This window comes from Chlorocebus sabaeus, chromosome 10, assembly GCF_047675955.1.
Source record: "Chlorocebus sabaeus isolate Y175 chromosome 10, mChlSab1.0.hap1, whole genome shotgun sequence".
In the NCBI taxonomy this organism is placed as follows: Eukaryota; Metazoa; Chordata; class Mammalia; order Primates; family Cercopithecidae; genus Chlorocebus; species Chlorocebus sabaeus.
The window spans coordinates 122997290-123022290 of NC_132913.1; the positions used below are offsets into that span (position 1 = coordinate 122997290).

At 49.8% G+C, this 25001-nt stretch overlaps 1 protein-coding gene across 3 annotated transcripts in view; it reads left to right on the forward strand.

Moving 5' to 3' along the window:
* The first annotated feature begins 11781 nt into the window (after positions 1-11781).
* The window catches only part of AGAP1 (ArfGAP with GTPase domain, ankyrin repeat and PH domain 1), a 642723-nt gene continuing 629503 nt past the window's right edge, over positions 11782-25001 (forward strand). For all 3 annotated transcript variants that reach the window (XM_007966740.3, XM_007966741.3, XM_007966743.3), the window contains exon 1: positions 11782-11944. In XM_007966740.3, the coding sequence (XP_007964931.1) occupies positions 11782-11944 (163 nt within the window). The remainder of the gene's footprint in view (positions 11945-25001) is intronic.

Genomic DNA, 25001 nt, shown 5'->3' on the forward strand with positions numbered 1-25001 from the left:
ACAAAAAGGAAAACATTTAGCCGGATATGGTAGCACATGCCTGTAGTCCCAGCTACTCGGGAGGCTGAGGTGGGAGGATCAACTGAATCTGAGAGGTCAAGGCTGCAGTGAGCCGTGGATCACACCACTTCACTCCAGCCTGAGTTACAAAGCAAGACTCTGATTCAAAAAAAAATTTTTTTAAGTTAATTCCCTGCTTTAAATGAAAATGAAGAAAGCCAACAGTGCTTAAATTTTGCACTGACAGGCTGGTGTGTGTGTGTGTGTGTGTGTGTGTGTGTGTGTGATGAAGTATTTTTTTGGTGTGGATATAGCCAAGGAACATCCCATGATGTATTTCGGCGAAATATGCAAAGCCTGTATCTATTTCTGTGCATTCTCAGCATGAGTGGCAGGCTGGAGAAAGGCTCCCCCAAAATGTCCATGTCCTCAAGCCCAGAACATGTGAAAATGCACCTTATATGGCAAAAGGAACTCTGCATATGTGCTTAAATTAGGGATCTAAAGAAGGGGGGTTATTCTGAATTATTCAAGTGGGTTTATCGCAATCACAAGGGTCCTTAAAGCCAAAGAAGGAAGCAGGGGGGTCAGAGATTTGAAGGTGCTGCAATGCTTTAAAGATGGAGTAAAGGGCCAGGGACCAAGGAATGTGGGCAGCCTCTAAAAGCCAGAAAAGGCAAGGAAACAGACCCTCTCCTAGAGCCTCCAGAAAGGAATGCAACCCTGCCCAACGCCTTGATTTTAGTTCGGCGAAACCCATTTCTGACTTCCAGTTCTGTAAGACAGATTATTCCAGACCATTATAGTTCTTCCAGATCTGTAAGACGATAAATATGTATTGTTTTAAGCCACCAAGTTTTTGCTAATTCGTTACAGCAGCCACGGGGAACCAGTACAACTTGGGAACTCCGGAATAGTTATGCTCAACAAACACACTGAGGTAGAAGGCAGGTGCAGGTTTTGCTTATGTGCTTGTCCTCTGGGAAATAGTACTTCTTCTCTGTCTTCAATTACATAAGTTTCACAGAACAATTGTTACCTTTAGATAGTATCTGTGGATAGACCCTTATCTGCGGTGTACCGCTATCTTAGTCTAGCCTAGCCTAGGGATTGATTGAATTGATTTCTCAGCCTATTAAAAAATCCTGACCCATAGAGGTCATCTCTGAGTAACACTCTGTAATTTAGGAAAATATGTGAGTACCATAAAATATTATGGCTTAGGGAAAATTCCTTCTTGGCAATCCAAGAGGGTGGCAACTGTGGGAAAGGAGTGACTGCCCCCAGAAGAAGGCAGGGGACAGGTCAGAGGGCAGACGGTGGGTTCTTGAGGGCACAGGTGAGGCAAGGTGGCCAGGCCACATGGTGGTGACTAAGGAACTTGCAGGAAAAGTGGTATCCAGTGTTGAGATTTCATTAGCCCCTGTCTCACCTTGTGTTACCCTAAAGGTTTCTAAGAGCCTTTAAGAAACACACCCTTGCCGTGCACAGTGGCTCACACCTGTAATCCCAGCATTTGGGAGGCTGAGGCAGGTGAATCACTTGACCTCAGGAGTTTGAGACCAGTCTAGGCAACATGATGAAACCCGATCTCTATAAAAAATACAAAAAAAAACCTAGCTGGGCGCGGTGGCTCGCACCTATAGTCCCAGCTACTTGGGGGGCCGAGGCAGGCAATTGGAGGATTGCTGGAGCCTGGGAGGTGAAGGTTGCATTTTGAATGAGATTTTGAAAATTGTGATAAAAGCTATAGACTCTCTTAAATTAATTTTAAGGATATCCAATAAATGGGAAAATCTTTTTTAAAGTGACTTTAAGCAAACAGTACTGCTGCACGTTTTGTTTACTTTGCACGTCAGGAAAAATATTCTCTGTTTTTGAAACAGGGTCTTGCTCTGTCACCCAGACTGGACAGGTTGGAGTGCAGTGGCAAAATTATAGCTCACTGAAACCTCTAACTCAGGGTTGTGCAATCTTTCGGCTGCCCTGGGCCACACTGGGAGAAGAAGAATTGTCTTTGGCCACACATAAAACATATTCACACTAACAATAGCTGATGAGCGAAAAAAGAGAATCACACACACAAAAAATCTCATAATGTTTTAAGAAAGTTTACTGATTTGTATTGAATCACACTCAAAGCTGTTCTGGGCTTCCTGTGGCCCGCAGGCCGGGGGTTGGACAAGCTTGCTCTATCTATCTCCTGGGCTCAAGAGATCTTCCCACTTCAGCTTCCTGAGTAGCTGGGACTACAGGCACGTGCTACCATGCCCAGCTAATTTTTTTTTTTTTTTTTTTTTTTTTTTTTAATAGAGACAAAGTCTCACTATATCACCTAGACTGTACTTGAACTGCTGGGCTCAAGTGATCCTCCCACCTTGGCCTCCCAAAGTGCTGGGATTATAGGCATGAGCCACCACATCTGGCCAGGAAGATATTCTTTTAAGCCTATAAATAAGCACAGGCTAACCTAAAAAGCATTGAGTGTTCTTCTAGTTATGTAGATGTGGACTGAAATACAATAACTGGCTGGATGTGTGGCTCACCCCTGTAATCCCAACATTTTAGGAGGCCGAAGCAGGGGGATCACTTGAACCCAGGAGTTCAAAGTGAGCCTGGAAAAGATAGTGAGACCCTGTCTCTACACAAAAAAAAAAAAAAAAAAATACAAAAATTAGCCAGGCATGGTGGCACACTTGCAGTTCCAGTTACTCAGAGGCTGGGGTGGGAGGATCCCTTGAGCCCAGGAGTTTGAGGGTGCAGTGAGCCATGATCGTGCCACTGCACTCCAGCCTGAGCAGCAAAGTGACACCCCATTGTTAAAAAACAAAAGCAAAAGGCAATTTCTATTATACCTGACAACCCCAAACAGTCAACAGGAAATGCATGTTGGACAGTGGCAAGATTTTATCAATGTGTCACAGGCAGAACGACATTCCCTGTCCAAGATGTCCACGTCCTCATATCTAGAACCTGTTGGGTATGTGACCTTACATAGCAAAGGGGAATTCAGGTTGTGGATGGCCTTGAGATGGGGAGATCACCCTGGATTATTTAGCTGGACTCTATCATCACAAGGGTTCTGAAAATTGGGAGAGGGAGGCAAAGGAGGTCAGTGTGACGTGATGTGAAAAAGACTCAATTCACCTTTGTTGGCTTTGAAATAGAGGGAGGAAGGGGCCACCACCAAGGAATGCAGGTGGCCTGTAGAATCTGGGCAAGGCAAGGAAACAGATCCTCCCAGAGCCCACAGAAATGAACGCAGCCCTGCCAGCACCTTGAGTTCAGCCTGGTGAGCTCTGCATCAGAGATCTGACCTACAGAACTGTAAGATAATGCCTGTGTGTCTAAGCCACTCGGCAGCAATAGGAAACTCATAATGTTTTAGAAGATGAGTCATGGCCATCAGATAAGGGCTGCCTGGAGATGACAAGCAGAACCAGCATGGGAACTGAACTCTCTCTCAAAGGGTCCCTTATTCAAGGTAAACATGTGGCCCTTTCAACATGCAATACTTGGTAAATGATGACTCAAGGAATAAAGATGTCATGCATTGGTAAGCTCTCTCACACACACATAGCAGAATTCTCATGTATTCTCACAGGTTTCCAGGAATGCTATAAGTATCTATAACTGTAGAATGAATTACTCTGACATTTAGTGGCTTAAAACAATGATAATCATTTATTACTTCTCGGAGTTTCTGTGGGTCAGGAATTCTGACAAGGCTCAGAGGGGCCAGCTTGTTTCTTTCCACCATATCTAGGGTATCAGCTGGGAGACCTGAAGCATAAGAGCTGGAGTCATCTGAAGGATATTTTATTTACATACAGCCTCTCCATGTGGCTTGGGCTTCCTCACAACATAGTGGTCAAGGGCAAGTGGGTGGGAGTATGGGAGAAGAAACAAGTAGAAGTTGTAGTGTTTTTATGAGCCAGTCTCAGAAATCCTGCCTCACTGCTTTTGCTGCATTTGGTGGTTGGAGAAATTACACATATAGAAAACATGGACACCACCTTTCTATTGCTTCCCATAAAAAAAAAGAGGAGTAAAACTGATCTGGATTCAAATCCTAGCTCAGTCATTTCTTTGCTATGTGAATTAGGCAAGTTGACTAGAGATTTTTGAACAGTAATAATGGAATGCTTTAGGAGTAATAATTTATCTTTTACACATAATAAAATGGAGGTTTAAAGAGCTCCTTGGCTCCCCTGCTGGAATAACATCTCCAGTTGACAAAGCATAGCTTGCTTCTCTTATTGATGTTCACCGCCACCCTGTGAGACATCATTGCTGTCTTCAGTGAGCCAAAGAACTGAATGAGGCACTCCATTGCAGCCTAATGAATGGCCAAAGACGGTGTGACAGACCGAACTAGTAGCTGGCTCTGCACTACCTCCCAGAGATGGGATTATACATCTACACCATTGCCACGTAACTTTGCAGGGCCCTCTGCTGTGGTGGGGTATGTGTCCCTTCCTGACTCTGGGCTCAGTCTTGTGACTTGCCTTGTCCAAGGGGATATCAGCGGACGTGAAGGGTGCAGCCACTTGGAATGCGCTTGCACACTTGTGCACTGGAGTTTCTTTTCTTGCACTTCTGCCATCACTAAGATGCCTGGTCCAGCCTTGTGGTGCCAGGAGGAGAATGAGAGCTCCGTAGGGTAGAGCTGAAAAGCCCAGCAGAGCCCACCCTAGGTTGGCTGACTCACAGCCAGCCCTAAAAGGGTGAGCAAAGTGAACGCTCGAAGTTGCGTGCTGCCGAGATTTTGTGAATGTTTGTTATGCAGCATTTTTGTGGGCAAAGCTAACTGATACAGATTGCTGGTGAGACCAATACATCGTCAAATGCCCAAACTACAAACTGCAAACACAATCTGGGTGTGTCTGGTCTTCACTGCAGAGTTATTTCACCAAAGACCGGCAAAAAGCAAGAAAAGGAAATTTGATCAGTGGCGTTTCTGTATTATTTCTCCTTGTTCTTGCCCTCCTCTTCTCTCCCATATACCCCTCCCACCAGGAGCCCAAAGCCTTTATGAGGCACTAATTAACCAAAGCCCCCACTGCTGGCTTCACCAAGACCTGCTGGTGGTCCCATGCTGTATGAATCACGCTCGGTCATATGACAGTCCACACGCACGTCAAACAAAAATGTCACGAAGCTCTTTATCCAGGTGTGGGAAGGACACTAACGAAAGTAGTTCAAGATCAGGCAAATGGGTAAAGCACACAAAAGTCTAGAGACACATTAAGTTTCACACATTTCCTAAAACACTTCTTAGAGCTAGTTGAGGTGGAAGAGCTATGTAGCTGTGTGTCAAGTCTAGCATTTTGATGTCTAAAGTGATGGCAGTGTCTGGGTGCGGTGCCTCACGCCTGTAGTCCCAGAAGTTTTGAAGGCTGAGGTGGGCAGATTACTTGAGCCCAGGAGTTCAAGACCAGCTTGGGCAACATGGCAAAATCCCATTTCTATAAAAAATACAAAAAATAGCCCGGCAAGGTGGCATGTGCCTGTAGTCCCAGTTACTCAGGAGGCTGAGGCGGGAGGGTCGATTGGGCCCAGGAAGTTGAGACTGCAGTGAGCTGTGTTCGTGCCACTGCACTCCAGCCTGGGCAACAGAGTGAGAACCTGTCTAAAAAATAAATAAATAAATAAATAAAATCAAGTGATCACTGTAAAGGTATTCCTATGAAGCTCACAACTCTTGCTGTTGTGCATTAGGAATACAGGACCATGCTGGTCACTGGCAGAATTGTCTTTAATTCACACTTTTAATTAGACATTACCAGAATTATTCTTCCAGCCTTGCTTAGCCATTGAACGTTCTTGTGTGTGAGCTCTGTGTTCATGTGTATGAATCATCACGGCTGCCTTCATCCACAGATATTCTCACTTATTCCTTTTTTTCTTTCCCTCCCTCCCTCCTTTCTTTTCTTTTCTTTTCTTTTCTTTTCTTTTCTTTCTTTCTCTCTCTCTTTCTTTATTTCTTTCTCTCTCTTTCTTTCTTTCTCTTTCTCTTTCTCCCTTTCTCTCTTTCTCTCTTTTTTAAGAGAGAGTCTCACTCTGTTGCCCAGGCTGGAGTGCAGTGGTGCGATCTTGGCTCACTGCAACCTCCGCCTCCTGGATTCAAGTGATTCTCCTCCCTCAGCTCCCTGAGTAGCTGGGACTACAGGCGTGCACAACCATGCCCAGCTGATTTTTGTATTTTTAGTAGACAGGGTTTCACCATGTTGGCCAGGCTGGTCTTGAACTCCTGACCTCAGGTGATCCACCCACCTCGCTGTCCCAAAGTGCTGGGATTATAGGTGCGAGCCACTGCGCCTGGCCTCTCACTTATTCTTTGTTTACAGCCTCAGATTGGATTCAGAAATTGAACCCTAGAAGCAATGTTTCTTCAAGAGATAATCCCCTGGAGTGCAAACTCACTAAAGGCAAGCTTCATCTGTCACCTCTGTATCCCTAGAACATATCACCCCGCCTAGGATACAGTAGATGATCAATAAAGATTTGTTGAATGAATAAATAAGTGACAGAATGAATGAACAAATGAATGAGCTGATCATTCAAACCATCTTTGATATTTCTGGGACAGAAGACATTCACTACTTTAAGACTTGGCTTACTCTCACAGTGGAGTTTTCACTCAGAGCTTATAAGTGCCTGGAAGGACCACCACACACACACACACACACACACACACACACACACACGCACACACACACGCACATGCGCACACACACACAAGGCTAGAATTATTGGCTGTATTCACAGAAGATAAATCTGCAGCACCTTCCTGGTAAATGTCACTGGGTCCCATGTTGCTGGAGAAACTTCAATTTTAACTCAGCAAACCTTTATTAGGCATCTACTATGTGCCTGGCATGATGAGAGAACAGCTGTTACCATAGGAGAGCTATTGTTGATTAATTAATTTATTGAATGTTTGTTGCATTACAATGCTCCAAGCCCTCTGCAAGAGAAATATGGCTCTTGTCTTCATGACAATTACAATTTAATGGGGAAGCTGTTTGTTTGCCAAACATTTATTAGGTAGCTACTGTGTGTCAGCTACTGTTATAGGCACTGGGAATAGAATGGGGAGCAAAACAGACAAAAAATAATCCTGGCCCTCATGGAGCTTATGTTCTAATGGGGGACACAAACCATACACAAGATAAATAAGTAAAGAATATGGTGAGTTAGACAGGAATAAGTGCTAAGAAAAACATAAAGCAAGTGCATTCATCTCCCATTGCTGCTATAACAAATTAGCACAGATTTAGTGGCTTAAATGACAAAAATGTATTATCTTATAATTCTGGAGGTCAAAAGTCCAAAAATGGGTCAGTAGGGCTGTGATCCTTCTGGAGTCTGTAGGAGAGAATCTGTTTTCTTCCATTTTCCAGTTTGTAGAGGCGGCCTGCATTCCCCGGCTGGTGGCCCCCTCCTCCATCTTCAAAGCCAGCCCAGCAGCATCTTCCAATCTCTCTCTCTCCCTTGCCTTCCTCTCCTCTCTCTCTCCCTTACACCTGTCTTCACATCTCCTCTGTTTCTGACCCTCCTGCCTTCCTTGTATAAGGCCTCCTGTGATTACACTGGGCCCACTCAGATAATCTGGGATAATCTCTTCATCTCAAGATCCTTAGTTTAATCACACCTGTAAAGTCCTTTGCTACTTAGATTAACATACCTACTGGTTTCAGGGATTAGGATGTGGGCATCTTAGGGGACCATTATTCTTTCTACTACAGCAAGGAAGGGGACATGAAGTGTTGGGGAACAGGGATGCCATTTTAGAGAAGATGTTAGGGAAAATCACATTGAGAAGGTGGCTTTGGAGCAAATACATAAGGAAACAAGAGTCCTGGTGAAGGGGGTAGGGAGACAGAGAAACAGATGACAAGGGTGGCGGTGTGATGGGTGTTTTTACGGGGCAGCAAGGAGGCCAGTGTGGCCAAAGAGGAGAGAACAGGCTAGAAGTAGAGATGCTGTGGCAAGAGGGACAGCCACAGGTTGAATTATGCCCCCAAAATTAATATGTTCAAGTCCTAACTCCCAGTACTCCAGACTATGACTATATTCAGAAATCGGACCTTGAAAGAGATGACTACGCTAAGATGATGTCATTAGGAGGGGGTTGAATCCAATATGAATGGAGTCCTTCTAAGAAGGGGAGATCGGGACATGGACACACAGAGGAAAGACCCCCATGAGGCCACAGTGAGAAGGCAGCATCCACAAGCCAAGGAGAAACCAACCCTGCAACAGCTTGATCTTGGCTCTTTCAGCCTCCAGCATTGTGAGAAAATGGATTTCTGTTAAAGCCATGCAGTCTGTGGAAGCTTTTTTTTTTTTTTTTTTTTTTTTTGAGACCGTATTGCTCTGTCTTCCAGGCTAGAGTGCAGTGGTATGATCACAGCTTACTGCAACCTTGACCTCCTGGGCTCAAGCCATCCTCCCACCACAGCCTCCTGAGTAGCTGGGACTAGAGGTTCACAACACCATGCCTGGCTAATTGTTGTATATTTTGTAGAGACAGGGTTTCACCATGTTGCCCAGGCTGGTCTCGAACCCCTGGGCTCCAGCAGTCCTCCCAAAGTGTTGGATTACAGGCATGAGGCATCAGGCCAGGCCCATGGAAGGTTTTTATGGCAGCCCTTGCTGGGTAACATAGGTACACAGGCAGAGACACCAGCTGCCTTTGCTCTGGACTATATTCTCAAGGATGTTTGCAGAGCAAATAGCCTTGGAAGACAGAGATAATGTTTTCTGCCAAGTCAAGGGTAGACATACTTACTGTCCATGATAAAAACAGTGTCTCCCTCTGGAGTGAAGGGCAGACACACTTATTGCCCATATGAAGGATCTGAGCTCTCTAAGCTCAGGATTAAAAACTTATAAAACTTACAAAACTCCTATAGCGCAGCTGACTGCAAGTACAGGCTTCACCTGGGCCTCATGTTGCCCATGGGAATTGGGGCTCCGTGAACCGGTGCATGAAAATGCTGATATTCTGACTAATGCTATTGTTATGAATAACGAAGTCCTTTGTTTCTGATCTGGGAGTTTCATGTCTTCTGCCAGCATCCATGAATTGAGGTAGGCTAACTTGTTAGCTTACAAGTAGGGGAACAGCTCAGCCCCTGAGCAGCTTTTGATAAGAGCTCATGCCTGTAGGGGAGGCCAGATGGGAGTCACTGGAGGGTTTTGAGAAAAGGCATGACAAGCCCTGATGAAGGTTTTGTAAGTTTCACCAGGTCTGACTTATTGAGAATACATTGTAAGGGAACAGGTAGGAGGCAGGGAGCTATTACAATTGTTAGATCTAGTGATGATCCAGCTAGATGATCCTGACTTCAGCTGAGTGGTGGGAGTGAGTGAAGTCGTGGGATTCTGGATCCTTTGAAGGTGGAGCTGACACAATTTGGGATATGAGAAAATGAGAAGCAAAAAGGACAGAACCAAATTTTTAGCCTAAGCAAATGGTGGCCTGGAGTTGCCCGTGACTGGGATGGAGAAGCTTTTTAGGAGATGTAGCAGGAAGGGATGGCAGGAGTTCACCTGGCAACATGCTGGACTTAAACTACCAGCTAGGCTTCCGGAAATGTTGAGGATGCAGGTGTATGTGAATTTGTTATTCAGAGATGAGGTCAAGGCTGGAGATACACATGAGCTTCATTAACCTGTGTATGATATTCAAATCATAAGACAGAGGTGATCACAGCAAATAGCAAATGAAAGAGGCCTAACCACAAGCCCTGGGGCCCTCCATATTTAGAGGTTAGGGGAGTAGGAGAAAACCACAAAAGGGACAGCGAAGCCAGAAACACAGCAGGAAGCCCTGGTGAGCACTGGGAGAAGGGGTTTCCAGGAGTGGAAACCGAGTGATCCGCAAGTGATCAGCTGCTGCTAAGTCAGGTTAGGTGAGGCCACATGCCTGCCTTTTGGTTACTAGAGTTAATTATGCGTGGAAAGCCCGAGGCATGGGGTGATGACCTGTGCCTAAGTGTCAAGGAGAAGGCGAGCAGGCCCGGAATAGTAAAAATGTCAGCACATCTCTGGCCAGTTGTGGAACCCAGCCAGTAAGCCAACACAGCTGGCTACCAGGGTGCTTAGGCCATAGCAAACTGCATGTGAGCCGGTGAAGGCTCAGCAGGCTTTAAACTGGGATGTCGGCCGGCTGGTTGTGTTTCAAAAAGACCACGCGGATGGCTGGGGGCAGGGACTCAGCCAGTGTCCTCAATCCAGGACCTTGTGGGACCGCCCAGCAGTCGGTGCTTCCGCAAATCTCAAGGGTCCCATTTGCCTCAAGGCTGCGGGACCAGCCTTCTAAGCGCTGCTGCAGTACGGCCCCAGCTCTGCGGGGTCCCCGGGGCTGAGCTCAATTGGGGACTGCTGTGGGACGGACAGGCCAGGGGCTAGGGACCCCCGTGGAGCAGGCAGAGGCTCTCAGGAGGCAGTAGCTTGAGATCCACGGCTCAATTTGGAAAAATTGTAAGGGAGAAGGATGCCTCGAAAGCGTCCGTGGTATTTTGTCGCATCTCGCACCCCTGTCTAAACTTTAGTCCACTCGTGGAGTGTGGATCCCCACGCCGCAGGGGTTCAGGAGGCGCTTCGCCTTTGGAAAGAAATCGTATATATTAAGAGAAAACACGTGTGCTACTTTGAGAAAAGGAGGCAGAAAGTTACCAAACGCGAAGGGGGAGGCCCGCTAACCAAGCGAGGCCGTGGGACGCTGGCGAGTCGCAGAGGCTCCTGGAGCCAGCCGCTTGGAAACAAACAAAAACGCAGGCGGGCGGACTCCTGGGCAGCCTCCCCCGTGCCGGGGCGCGGGGGCCGCCGCGAGAACCCGGATAGGAGCTGGGCGGCGCAGGGCCCGGCCGGCGGCAGGGTCCTGCACCCTGGCCTGGTGTGAACACCCCGCGCGCCCCGCTGCCCCGGCCCGCCGGGGGCGCGGACTACAAGTCCCAGGAAGCCCAGAGGCAGGCGCGGGGCGGGGCCTGGCGCAATTCCCCGGGATCCGGCGCGCTGGGAAGCGCCGAGGAGGACGCAGCGGCGGCGGCCGGAGGGCGGCGAGCGCGCGGGCGGGCGGGGCGCGGGCGCGGGCGAAGGCGGGGGCGGGGCCGACGTGGGCCGGAGCCCTGCGTGCCAGGGAGGGGGCCGGCCGGGCAGGCGGCGGGCGGCGCTCGGAGCGGGCTGCGCGGCTTGCACGGCGCCTGCGGCTCGGTTCCAGCTCGGCCGGCGGCGCACGGCGGGCTCGCGCGGGGTCCCGACGCGCCGGGCGGCGCAGTACGCAGCGCGCGGACCCACGCCGCGGCCAGGAGCCCGGAGCGGCGCGGTCACACTGCCCAGGGGTCGGCCCTCGGCCCCGGCGCTCCGAGTGCGGCGGCTGCCTGGGCTTTAATGGCTGCTCGGCGGAGCAGCCCCTAGGGCTGGAAGGCGGCTGCGGCTCAGGAAGGCGCCCGAGCGAGCCTCCTCCGGGGCCGGCCGCGCCCGCCGCGGCGCGCTCCATGGGGGCGCGCTCCCCGCGGGCGGCCCGCTGACCCGGGACGCCGGGGCCCGCTCGCTTGCCGGCCGCGCGTCCCGGGCATGAACTGAGCCCGCGGGCCAGCCCCGCGCCTGCTCCGCCCGCGCCTTTCTTCTCGCGCCTCCTCCGCCCGCCGCTGGCGGGCCCGGCTCCCCGGGGGCTGCGGAGCCCCGGGCTCGGCGGCCCTCGGGCCCCGGGGCGCGGGGCGGCGGCGGCGGCGGGGGGCGCGTGGCTCCAGGCGCGGCGCCTGCACCATGAACTACCAGCAGCAGCTGGCCAACTCGGCTGCCATCCGGGCCGAGATCCAGCGCTTCGAGTCGGTCCACCCCAACATCTACTCCATCTACGAGCTGCTGGAGCGCGTGGAGGAGCCGGTGCTGCAGAACCAGATCCGGGAGCACGTCATCGCCATCGAAGGTGAGGGCCGGGCCGCCTTGGGGCCTCGGGAAGGCGCGGACGCCCGCGGCGCGGCGGGGGTGTGCGCTGTGTGCGTGCGGGTGTCCACACTCGCCGGCCGGGGCACGCGGCTGCCCCGCCGAGGGAGCATTGCGGCGCTGCTTGCCTTGCAAGGCCGGCGAGCGTCGCCTGCGCCCCGCGCGCCGCGAGCTCCGCCAGGAAGATGGATCGTCAGCGTTAATTTGATAATGGACAATAGAGTCTCTCTTGCGGGAAAGTGGCTCGGTGCCTCAGCGTCCTGGGCCGCCCAGGCGTCCCGGCCCAGCAGACGCCGGGGGGCAGCTAGAGGGGTTGGCGCCACCCGACCCCTGACAGGTTGCCAGGCCTGGGCGTCTTGCTGGACATTGAAGACGTGTTCTGCAGAAGTGCTGCCTCGGGGGGCGAGGCCCGGGCCGGCGTGTTTGGGCGGTGCGGGGCTGCTCTCCTTAGTGTCTTTGCTCAATTCAGGGGTGCAGTTGAACTTGGTGGATGCCGAGAGCCAGCCCCAGCCGCGGGAGCATCGTGTCCAGATGCAGCTCCATTTGCCCCTGTGCAGACGCTGACCCCGGTAGTGTGCTTTGTACCAACCAGAAGTCCTGGGTTGGATGAGAGGAAGAACCCTACCAGGAGGGCAGGGCGTCCTCCAGCGGAAGGGTCTCGCTTTCGTATGTCTGCACTTGGAGGCCACTGAAGTGGAGGGTGCTGTGGTTTTAAGGCGGGCAGGCTACTTGGGCAGAACCCCCCGCTTCCCTCTGCATGTCAGGCAGGGCCATGGCCTTCCGGGAGAGCTGCAACAGCAGTCTGCCTTCCGGGACAGTGCCCTTTGGATTTCTGGTGGCTCTCATTTCTCTGTTTCCAGGCTGCTGAATTATTTCCTTGCTTCATCCCTTTGGTCCTGCCAAGACTCACCTGGGGCACCAGGTGGCATGTGTGTGGGCAGTGTGGAGTCATATCCTAGCCACAGTTGATCAGCACTTTCTCCCCTGTCAGCGCTATTGGCCAGTGATGGTAAAAAGCCTGCGGAGTGGCTTGTCCATAATACAGACTGGCCGGTAAGATCTCTATTGAGGAACATTGAGAATGGCTCAAGGCCGGCAGGAATGTGCCTGAAAGCCTGGTGCTGGCGTTGCCCAGCCTCCTCCCTCTGTGAGGGAGAGGGTATCAGCCCACAGAGAGGCTTTGCCTTGGCACTACGCAGTCTGAACTACTAACCCTGAAGTGTTTTGGTTTGAAACTTGGGCATTTAGGTGGAGAAAGTGGATGTTGTGTTGCTGAGCCCTTGGCATTTGGCAGCCCTGTAGACTTGAACCATGTCCCAGCCAGGCTGGCTGACTGGCAGACTATACCCTTGGGGGACTTGCTAATTCCAGGGGAGGATCCAGGTGGAGCTCCAGCTTTATGGGGTCCTGGCCCTTTGTGTGTATCTGTCTCCCATGAGGTCACCTGGCTGCCTTGTTGGTGACTTAAGATGCTCTGTGAATTCCTCAAGAGAGGGGCTCTGTCTGCCTCTGCATGACTCGTGGTGAGAGGCGGTGGGACCTGCACCCCTCTGCTGATGATTGAGTGGTGTTGCAGCAAGGCTCCTTCAGAGCTCCAGCTCTGCGTCTGGTACGGGAGCTGTGAAGGCTGCACGGTGCTCGTCTGGCAGCATCCGCAGAAGTCTGATGAAATACTGTGAAAGCCGGTGTCAGATATTGAAGGCACCTGGCTGAGAGCCTCTGTTGCTGTGTGAAGACCTCCAGCTGAGTGGGATTCACAGCACCTCGTTTTTATTTCCCATTCTTGAAGCTGAGCTCTGGGGCTCAAGCACTTCCAGCAAAGCAGTTTGACTTTCTAGAAAGAGGATGTGGTTGCCTTTTCCTTTCTTCCTTAAAAAAAAAAAAAACCAAAAAAAAAAAAAAAAAAAGTCGTTCCTAGATGATGGTGGTTTTTGACAGCATGAGCCTCCCTTTATGATTTGAGATTTTAGGCCCCTTCTTGGCCAGGATCCTTGTCATTTTTAATAAGGCTTAGAATCATTGGGTGAATCCTGTTTGGAACTGGGGTGATGCTGTTATTTTTCTCTTAGAAATAGCGATGTCTACATTGTGTGGAGCTGAGTTAATTTAGTGAGGCTGAAGAACCACTCAGACATGCTGCTGTTCTTTGCATGTTCTTCTGTGATCAATAGTGATACCACCTTTCATTTCTGTAGAACTTTAACAGAAATCTTTTTGCATTTGTCGTCTCATTGTGTGACGTCACCAACCCTGTGAGGGAGGGTGGGTGGCTTGTTATCCTCATTTTATGGAGAAGCAGGTGGAGGTTCAGGGAGGGATAATGGTCTCCTGAACATTTGACTGCAGTGGTTTAAAGTCTGATCTGAACCAAGGGGTCATTTGAATGGAGTTTCAGTCTCCAGACTGCTTGTGGATGGCAGAAACCCAGTGCTGGCAACTCAGCCTGCGCTGGAACATCACAGTAACTGCAGAGGGCTCCCCGCAAGGAGCTGCCTGTGCGTGCACCTTGGAGGTTTTAAAGTCTAACCATTTCCAATCAGAACAGCAGGTGCACGTCACAACAAATGGCTCAAAAAGTCACTTGTCCCACCAGACAGAAAACTAGCCACATTTTAGATGATTTCCAGCTAGGGTTTTTTGTTTTTTTTTTGTTTTTCCCCCCTTTCTCCATATGTACATACACAAAATTGGGGTCTGACTTCCAAAGCTTCTGGACTACCATGATGTGGGCACTTCTTAATGTTATGAAGAGCTTTTGAAGATAGGGTTTCTCTTGTTGGCACAATATTCCCACATTTGGCTGCACCCTACTCAAAAGTTCACTGTTTTCTGGCATCTTCAGGAATTTTTGCTGTTGGAGTGAGGTGCGGCCTTGTCCAAGGGAAGGATGTTTTGGCTGATGCTCATTTCAGAGCGAGTTGAAGTGGGTCTGGGTTGGAAAATCTCTTAACGATGGATGAAATATATTTTAGTTGAAAGGCTCACCAAGGCTCCCAAATAAAAACAGATCCATAATCCTGTTTGTAGGCATGGGATTACATGTGATTTTGCCCTCAGTCTTGTTTTAAAACATTAGCTTATCAGGAGAGAACTGTTTTTTTTTTTTTTCCCCAATTTTTATTTTGTACATTGAGAGGTTTATTCCTCCCTCCCCCCACCCCCAAATTGCTAGAGTTTAAGGAAGCATTGCTGATTGTTCCAGATTTATCTGATCAGGTTTCTGGGATGTCCTATGGGGAATGGGGTGCTGTGAAACGTAGCCACACAGCTGTGTCGTCTCCGGAGCCTCTGCAGCCACCATGAGCCTGAGACCCATCTCGCCTCCAATCTGAACTGCGTGTGTTAGTTTGCCCTCTGATTCTCTTTAGAAAACTCCATCTGGGGTTGATGGCGTCGAGGTAGATGAATCAACTGCCTTTCTTGTTCAATAAAGCTTGTTCTTCTTTCAAGGATAAAGCCTCTCTTAGCAGTCGCACATCGTAATTCAGCTTGCCAGCAGCAGGACCGTGATGTGAGTGAGTGATACCCCAGCCAGCTCATTCCGCCAGGCAGCGCGATTCCCAGGTTCCCGGGCATCGCTGGTAAGGTTGGCCTTCCTCTGAGGTTGAGCCCTCAGCCAGCCCTCAAGCCTCCATCCCCACCAGGTGGCCGATGAGAGGAAACCCAAGCTCTCCACTGGCCTGGCCTGGCCTGGCCTGGCATTTGGTGGGAGAACCCTGCCCTGCACTTCTTAAGGGCATTTTCACAGGGAGATGCCAGGACCCTTTAGTAGTATCGGAGCCCCAGTGTTTGGGGGACCTGGGAAGGTGGGTCAGGGTTCCCCATTTTGTCCCATGATACAGCTGCTCTGTTGAGCATCTGTGCCCCGCAGAGTGCGGAGTGTCTGATGTGCCTCATCTCAGTTCATCCTGCGGCGATCCTGTACACAGATGCACTGCTGAGGCCCAGCAAGCTTGGGACACTTGTGCAAGAGCGGTGAGCTGGGCCCGTCCGACCTCACCTCTGGCCCTCTGTCGCGGTGTGAGATAGAAGCGGAGCCCCTGTTATTCATACTTCCCATAGGCCGTGTGTGCAAAGCGTTCCGTGCTTGTTTCCGCCACCTAAGGCAAGAGGATTTGAGAAGGCCCCAAAGAACCAAAAGTATTCTCTGTAAAGCAACTGACTGTGGCAAAACTTCCAGAAGCGTTTGTTTTCACGTGGAAGTGTATTTAGTCCGGTTGATGCGGGTATGCATGTTTAGGGAAACAAACATTTTCTTCCTGCTGCCGATAAGTGTCATGTTTCTTTGTCACCATTGGCCATGTTCATAATCCTTCAAGTTGAATGGAAGGCAGCAGGTTTGCAGTCCCCTCCTTAAAAATAACACTCAGTTGGCTTTTAGTTGCTTCCAGGTGAGCTTTCGTACCTTACCGGCACCCGGGGCCTCCACCATGCGGGCGTTCCTTGTGAGTCCGGCTTACTCATGCCTCTTAGCCGTGGTGCAGGTGCTCTTTGAGATGCTGCCTTCTCTGCCTGTTGCTCACCATGCGAGGCCCGGTCTGTGTTGGTGTCACTCATGACCAGCCTTGCCTTGCCAGAATTAAGGCCCTCCTGCTCTTTGCCCTCCCCGTTTGGCTCACCTACTTAATCCCACTCTAGCGGGGAGGCCTGGAAGCTGGTCGGGAGGCCTGGAGGCTGGTCGGGAGGTCTGTAGGCTGGTCGGGAGGTCTGGAAGCTGGTCGGGAGGTCTGGAGGCTGGTCGGGAGGCCTGGAGGCTGGTCGGGAGGCCTGGGGGCTGGTCGGGAGGCCTGGGGGCTGGTCGGGAGGCCTGGGGGCTGGTCGGGAGGCCTGGGGGCTGGTCGGGAGGTCTGGGGGCTGGTCGGGAGGTCTGGAAGCTGGTTGGGAGGTCTGGAAGCTGGTCGAGGGCAGATGTCGGGGCTTGTTTATTGTTGTATCCTCAGTGGTTTGATATATCACGTCTGGCCCTCGAAGGATGCCTGAGGATTGTTTGTTGGCTGACTGGGTGACTTGCCAGAGGGTCCTTTCAGAAGCTCCTTCTTGGTCGGATCAACAGTGTTTATGCGCTGCAGAAGTAAGGGCATTTTGAAACGTCCCCAGAGCACAGAAGTTAGGGTTCGACACCTTTTGGATTTGGTGGGCTGGCTTGGTGGGAACTCAGTATCGTGTGGTGTTTGGGATGGAAGTGAAATTTTCTTTACTGTAGGTAGGGGAAGCAAAAGATTTGCTTGCTAAATCTTGGCAGCTTTTTCAGATCACCTGTCTACAACAGGTTGGTGTTTATGTTTGGTGTAAGTGAATTTCAGACATAGAATCAATATTAAGAGGACAAACGGGTGACAGCCTGTGTCACTGCCATGATGTAGTATCTTCGGTGTCACACTGAGAGCACATTGTGTGTGTCAGGTCACGTTGAGGGCTGGTGGAAACAGATTGCCGGCCCTTCCTATTACCTCCCAAGTTTCTAGTTCTGTGGGTTTGGAGCAGGATGCAAGAATATGCCTCTCTAACAAGTGTCCTGAGGATGCAGATGCCCTGGTCCAGGGACCACACTTCAGGAAGCATTGCTGTAGAGGGAAGGCAGCTCCAGTTGACTTGGTATCATCTCTGGGCCATTACTTCTTCTTCCTTGCTGTGCTTGTAGCCAGGTGAGAAGGTTTCATCAGCCTCTCCTGCAGGTTGCAGGTGAAGACACTGAAGGCCAGCTGCTCAGGGAGTTGCTTGTGGTCACACAGGCTAAGCGTGGTGGAGGAGGGACTTAAACCAGATCCGAATGGTATCAAGCTGGTGTTCATGTGATCTCCATGATGCTATTTGAAAAGGAGCTGAATGCTGGGTCTGTCGTCCTGGACTCCTTTGAATTTCATTAGGGTTGGCACTGGGTTCAAGAGACTGGAGAAGAGACCTAGAGCCAGCAAACAAAAGACAAAGGGTTATTTAGGGGAATTTATGTACAGAGCGGTCCCATGGCGGCCTGGGCAAGAGAAGCGCTGCTACCTGCTTTCAGAAAGTGTGCAGTTTATATAGCGTTTCCACTTAACACATTCCTCCAAACAGCCACCACCCAGCAACCTTCTTTTAACCCCAATCAAAGAACCTCAATACCCTGTATGGCCTGCTTTCCATGGGACAGGCTGGGGGTTTAGATGTTCCTCATAGATAAGGAATGAATCTCCGGGTTGGCCACTCCCGGATTCCTTAGCTCAGAACCGCGAACACACATTCAGGTGCACCTGCCATGTGGGGCCATTCTCAGGGTGTGCTTCAGTTATTGCTCTCAGGGGCATCTGCCAGTGGGCTGTGTTTCTGCGACATGGTGGCATGGCAGATGGCCATTGCCAAGAGAATCTGGTCTGGAGGTGGAGACAGCTGATGTCCATTTCCTTCTAGTCTCGGTCTGTGGTTTTGTGGATTTTCCTTCTTGTCTTTTGGAGATTGTTGCTTTTTAATGTAGTCTCATGTATATTTAGATGGGGTTCTTCAATATTCACTTATTGTATAATTTGGCAGATGACACATTTAGTTACCAATATTTCCAAGCTGAAAGCACATTTCTGTAAAAGACAGGATCTAGATGTTACTAGTAGCTTAAAAGAGCTGTTGGAGGAGCCTGAAGGAAGTGACTCAGAAGGGAGAGAAGCAGTGGGGGCAGCTGCAGGAACCTTCAAATCAAAACCTGCAGCCCTGTTGCTACCACCTCTTGTTTTTTGCCTAAACCAGGCATTTTATTTTGTTAAGATGAGAATCCCTTATTTTGCATCCGTTTTTCTCCCTGTGTACCCTGCAGGTGTTTATAGTTTGTGAGTCTCACTCTGGCTTGTTTTAACCACCGATTTCATTTTGTCTCATGTTTCTGTACACTCTAGCAAACCTGTGTCCCCCTCCCTGCCCCCATCCCAATCCTCCAGACCCTTCGAGTCCTTAGCTTAAGTGATTGAGTCTGGCAAAGCGGATGAGGCTTAGCTATTTTTAAAATCCAGGGTTTGAGGTTCTGATCTGGTGCTTAGCTAAATAATTCCTTCCCTTTGTTAAGTACCTTTCTCCGAGAAACAAAATGCACTCTACAGATGTTAATCTCTAATCTTTGCAGCATCTGTTATTTTTATTCAGGGGTACAAGTGCTTTGTGTGTGCTGCTGTGAGCCCTGGCCTTCTGGAAGCTCTGTGCTTCTGAGGGGCTGAGGGGGATTTGGGGGTCCCATTTCATAGTGTGGGCCACTGTCTTTCCCAAGATGCAGTGATGACCATCTGGAGGCAGGGCTGGCATTGTCCATTGGGTCCAGTCCCTCTCTCTCCCAGGGCTTTTTTCACAAGTGACCATGGCCAGAAGTGGGTATCGTGCTCGTGTCTGAGGCCTGGGGAGGAAAGGAAAACAAATACCACCCCCTGCAGAAGAGATCGTTGATGGACCCTTTGAATAACCAGCCAGATAGCTTGTTTGTGTGCGAGGTTGGGGCATTTTCCATAAAGAGCAGACTAAATATAGGCTCGAGGGTGGGGACCAGGGCCCGAGAGGGGGCCGTCGCTGCTCGCTCCAGTATTGTTTCTTCCGTTGGTAACCAGAACTTGCCACCAGCCCCGAACAGGTGGCCACCCTGAGCTCTCTGGGAACAGATTGGTGTTTTTGTTTAACCAGGGGCTCATTTGCAAATTTCACACTTCTCCCGCTGTTTGATGGGGATTGTCTTTTTTGGGCTGCAGTGTTGGAGTATTTGTACAGTGTTTCTACACAAGCAACTGTCTAATCTTTAAAACTGCTCATGCCGTCTGGTTGTCATTAGCATCATGGTTAGAAGCTTTTTATTTCCTTTATGAATTTTTTTTAAAGGGTGGGAAAACACTTTTCATGGTTCTGGGAGAAGAATTTCAAATAATTACTGGCCGTGTTCACAAATGATTTATGTTTGGTCTTGGAGAAATGTCAACATTCAACAGGCTCTAGTAAATATAACCATGTTGATTTCCAGCTTAGGACAAAACTACTGTTACCCTATTCTCACTCAGATAATAGTCTTAAAGGCAGAGCGGTATCTTTAGAAAGTAAATGTAGCTTCAATTCAACACGTTTTAGTTTTAGCCGATAGTGACTTATAGTATTGAGGATACTTGGAAGACAGAAGTTAGACATTAAAAAAAATGTATATGAATGCCTGCAACAAATAGCCACAAGACCTACCCTTTTTTCAGGAAAGAGTTTTCACTTCTTAAATGTCACCTTGGGGGCATGCCCATCGTGTGATGGTACCCTTCAGCAGGATTGGTATTGTCGGAAGTGCTGGCTAGCTTATGTAATGAAAAAGAAATCGATTTGGAAAGAGCTGATTGCCCTGAACGTCCATCCTGTTTGTGCATCGAGCTGCCCTTTTCAGTGGGGGAGAATCCAGCATATTTTCCAGAGAGGGCACTTCCGGAAGGCTGTCTGCCCCCGCTTTGTTGTTGTTTTGGAAGGTCTGAGGTGCTGCTGTGAGCCCGGATCGAGTATCTGCTCCTGTTCTGACGACACTGCTCCTGCTGGAAGTTCAGGCTGGTGAACCTGATTTGGGAGGGGATGGTGTGATTGGTGGGGAATAACATTGTCGTAATTTTAGCTTCAGCAATCAAGCCTGGGTCTCTGAGTGTTCATGTAGTACTTGAAGTTTGGGTTTGGAACTGGTGGAATTGAGACGACTTCAAACTCTTTCTTGGAACTTTTTATTATTTATGAGTTGTTTTTTGAGACAGGGTCTCTGTTGCTCAGGCTGGAGTGCAGTGGCACTATTGGGGCTCATTTGTAGCCTCAACCTCCCAGACTTAAGTGATCTTCCCAGCCCCCGAAGTGGCTGGGACTACAGGCGTGCATCATGCCTGGCTAATTCGTTGTATCTTCAGTAGAGACGGGGTTTCACCTTGTTGCCTGGGCTGGTCTTGAAATTCTGAACTCAAGCAATCCACCTGCCTCAGCCTCCCAGAGTGCTGGGATTACAGGCATGAGTCACCGTGCCTGACCTATTTTTTAATTTTTGAGACAGTCTTGAATGTCAGTCAGGCTGAAGTACAGTGGCATGATCATGGCTCACTGAAGCCGTGCCCTCCTGAAGCGATCCTCCTGCCTCGGCCTCCCAAGTAGCTGGGACCACAGGCACATACCACCATGTCCGACCAATTTTTTTTTTTTTCTTAAATTTTTTTGTAGAGATGGGGTCTCGCTATGTTGCCTTGGTCTTCTGAAGTCTTAGAGTTACAGACTTGAGCCACTGCACCCAGCCTCAAACTCTCTTTTTTTTGACACATAACATAGAGAAAGTTGCCCGAGTTATAAAGGAGAAAGTTTTCACAAACTGTAGTACCAGCATCCAATTCAGTGGCCAGCACAGACTCATCTGCCTTGAGGGTGGTTAGAAATTGTAGCCCCTGTTTATTGGTCTCTTCTGCCTGTGATGTGTGCTTGAGTGGTTGCCTGTTTTGGGGCTGTCAGTGTTTGAGTGGTTTCTTGTTTTGGGGCTGTCAGAGTTTGAGTGGTTCCCTGTTTTGGGGGCTGTTGGTGTTTGAGTGGCTGCCTGTTTTGGGGCTGTCAGTGTTTGAGTGGTTCCCTGTTTGGGGGGTCTGTCAGTGTTTGAGTGGTTGCCTGTTTTGGGGCTGTCAGTGTTTGAGTGGTTCCCTGTTTGGGGGGGCTGTCAGTGTTTGAGTGGTTCCCTGTTTTGGGGCTGTCAGTGTTTGAGTGGTTCCCTGTTTTGGGGGCTGTCAGTGTTTGAGTGGTTCCCTGTTTTGGGGGCTGTCAGTGTTTGAGTGGTTGCCTGTTTTGGGGGCTGTCAGAGTTTGGTTGCCTGTTTGGGGGGGCTGTCAGTGTTTGAGTGGTTCCCTGTTTTGGGGCTGTCAGTGAGTGGTTGCCTGTTTTGGGGCTGTCAGTGTTTGAGTGGCTGCCTGTTTTGGGGCCATCATGAATAGCACCACTGTGCAGATTCTAGCTTGCCTTTTGGTGCCCTTATGGCTTCATTTCTGTCGGGTGTATGCTGGGCTGTGTCTCTTTCTCTCTGTGGGTTGGATGTAGCTGCTCGTGAGGCCGCTCCTTCAGCCCAGCAGCCGCTACCTGGGAAACCTTTCAGTGCTTTCAAGGTTCATTTTATGACACTCAGGATGGCCGTTTGTCTCCCTCTGCTGAGTTTCATTCTTTCAGTTGTTTGTTCATAAACAAATATTTGCATGGCTAATGCATTTCCAGCACTGTCTTAGAGATTAGGTTTTTAAACTTTTGGATCATCTGCAGGCTATTCATTCCTTGTGAGTTGAATAATGACGGCTGTGAATGGAGCTGTATAAGCGAAATCCCTCACCAGGAAGAGGGCACAGTTCCCCTGGGACTGGAACAGGGGCCCCCTTTGGCTCTCCTTGGCTCCTAGCAGAAGTCAGTTGTCAACTGGGGGACTCTTTCTGGCTGAGCCCCAAGCAGCCCCAATCCATCTCTGTGCTGGGTTTTAGATAACCCACTGGATCTGTGTTGGTGTTTGAAAGGGAATTCACTCTGTATTTTGGACCTAAACTGTGTTACGGCCTTCATAGTTATGTATTGCATTATTCAGTTTCTGTTGTTTGTAGCAATTATGCTGAAGACACAAAATAAAAAAAAAAACTAAGTGTTGCCAACTCAAGGAGTAATTTTCTTTGTTCCGGGACAGTGTCCTGGGAGCTGCCCATCCCCCTCCACAAAGGCCAGTGCTAAACAAGGCCAGAGCCAGGAAGGACACGCGGGGCCATGGATTGAGTAAGGGTGGTGTGTGCATGTGTGGATTTCTCTGGTGGCTTTGCAATGGCAAATATTTATTTTGAGGGATGGTGGTGGGAGGACCAAGTTTATACTCACTTTGTTTAGTAGGGGAAATGGCTAAATGTGAGAATCAATAGACCAGATTTTATCAAGCCCCTGCACTGGGCAGAGCCCAGTTTTTGAAGCTGGGAGAACAGGCAGATGTGTGGGACACTCAGGGCCCTTCAGATCTCACCCAGTAGCCACTGATACCATAGAGATCTGAGCCACACAAGGCTGTGTGGGAGGGGCCTGGGGGATGGGCGGAGTCCAGGGAGAGATCCTGGAAGCCAGGTAGCCGTCCGGAGGGCTTTCCCGGCTTTCCAGGCCAGTGGGTACTATGACTGGAGCATCCGGAACAGTCTCTTCAACCTGGGAGGAGCAGGGTAGGAGGCCGAATGGTGGGTGATCCTTGACAGCCCCCGAAAGCAGGCTGGGAGACCTTTTATTGGACGATAGGAACTCCTGATTATGGATCCCGCTTGGGGAGGGGAGTGCTTTTTTTTTGGCTTTTTTTCTTTTCTTTTTTTTTTTTTTTTGAGATAGAGTCTCGCTCGCTCTGTCGACCGGGCTGGAGTGCAGTGGCGTGATCTCGGCTCACTGCAGCCTTTGCCTCCCAGGTTCAAGCGATTCTCCTGTCTCAGCCTCCTGGGTTGCTGGGACCACAGACATATGCCACTACACCCAGCTAATTTTTATATTTTTAGTAGAGATGGGGTTTCACCATGTTGGCCAGGCTGGTGTCGAACTCCTGACCTCAGGTGATCCGCCAACCTCGGTCTCCCAAAGTGCTGGGATTACAGGCGTGAACCACTGCGCCTGGCCGGGAGTGCTTTGATTCCCAGCTGTTACCACGCAGGATGGAGATGCTGGTGACCGGGGGGTCTGAGCTGTGCGAACAGCATCAGGGCTGTTATAAGGGAGGGAGCTCATTGCAGTCAACGTTTCCAGAAATGTGTGTTTAGAAGACCCATTTTCCATGGTTACTGTTACCTTGGCTCTTGTTACATAATTTGTGTTAGATCCAGATACCGAGTTTTTTTTTTTAAGTTTTATTTTTTGTTTTAATTTTTTTTCTTCTTACAGAGTCTTGTTCTGTCACCCAGGCTGGAGTGCAATGGTGCGATCTCAGCTCACTGCAACCTCTGCCTCCTGGGTTCAAGTGATTCTCCTGCCTCAGCCTCCCGAGTAGCTGGGATTACAGGCACCTGCCACCACACCCAGCTAATTCTTGTATTTTTAGTAGAGATGGGGTTTCCCCAGGTTGGCTGGGCTGGTCTCAAACTCCTGACCTCAGGTGATCCACCCACCTCGACCTCCCAAAGTGCAGGGATTACAGGCATGAGCCACTGTGCCTGGCCCTATTTTTATTTATTTATTTATTTATTTATTTATTTATTTATTTATTTAGCTTGAGTTTCAGTATTTTAAAAAATTTGAAGCAGGATGCGGTGGCTCGTGCTTGTCATCTCAGCACTTTGGGTGGCCGAAGTGGGAGGATTGCTTGAGGCCAGGAGTTTGAGACCAGTCTAGGCACAGTGGCGAGTGCCGTTAGTTCTAGCTACTTGGGTGGCTGAGGTAGGAGGATCACATGAGCCAAGGAATTGCAGGCTGCAGTGAGCTATGATTGCGTCACTGCACTCCACCCTGGGTGACAGAGTGAGATCTTGTCTCAAAAAAAAATTGAACCGTGGTGACTATGACATTGTCTTTTGGGGGTTGTCTGGACATAAAATTCAGAATTTTACGTAGAAACTTGAATTTATTTGTCCAACAGTTTCTTGTTTTGAAAATAGGGTTCCACTGGGAACATTCTTGGTTAGGAGCTGCCAGAAGCAGGGTCTATACGGGCAGGGCCAGTGAGATGCAAAACCACACATGAAAGCGAAGCACACACTCTTGTTTTCCTCATTCACATCCATGTTCATCCTCTTTCCTGTGCTGATGGTTTGCAAAGCTGGGAGAGAATGAGGGCTGGAGCCTTGGGAACTGAACGGCAGAGCAGGTGACATAGAGACCTCGGCTGTCTGCCCACAGGGTATGGGCAGGGTTTATTTCTGTGCATTTTCCTTCCAGTCTTGTGTACATTATCGTCTCTCGCAGGACTTGAGTTTGGAGGGAGCTGGAGCTGGGGTGGCCACTTGCTGAGTCTCTTCCTGGAGCCTGTGGGCAGCCGGTGACGCTTGCGCTGGGGCGACCCTGACTTAGGAGCTCCTGCCATTTCTCTGGGTGACTGCTCTGCAGTCGTGAGTTGTCTCTTTAAT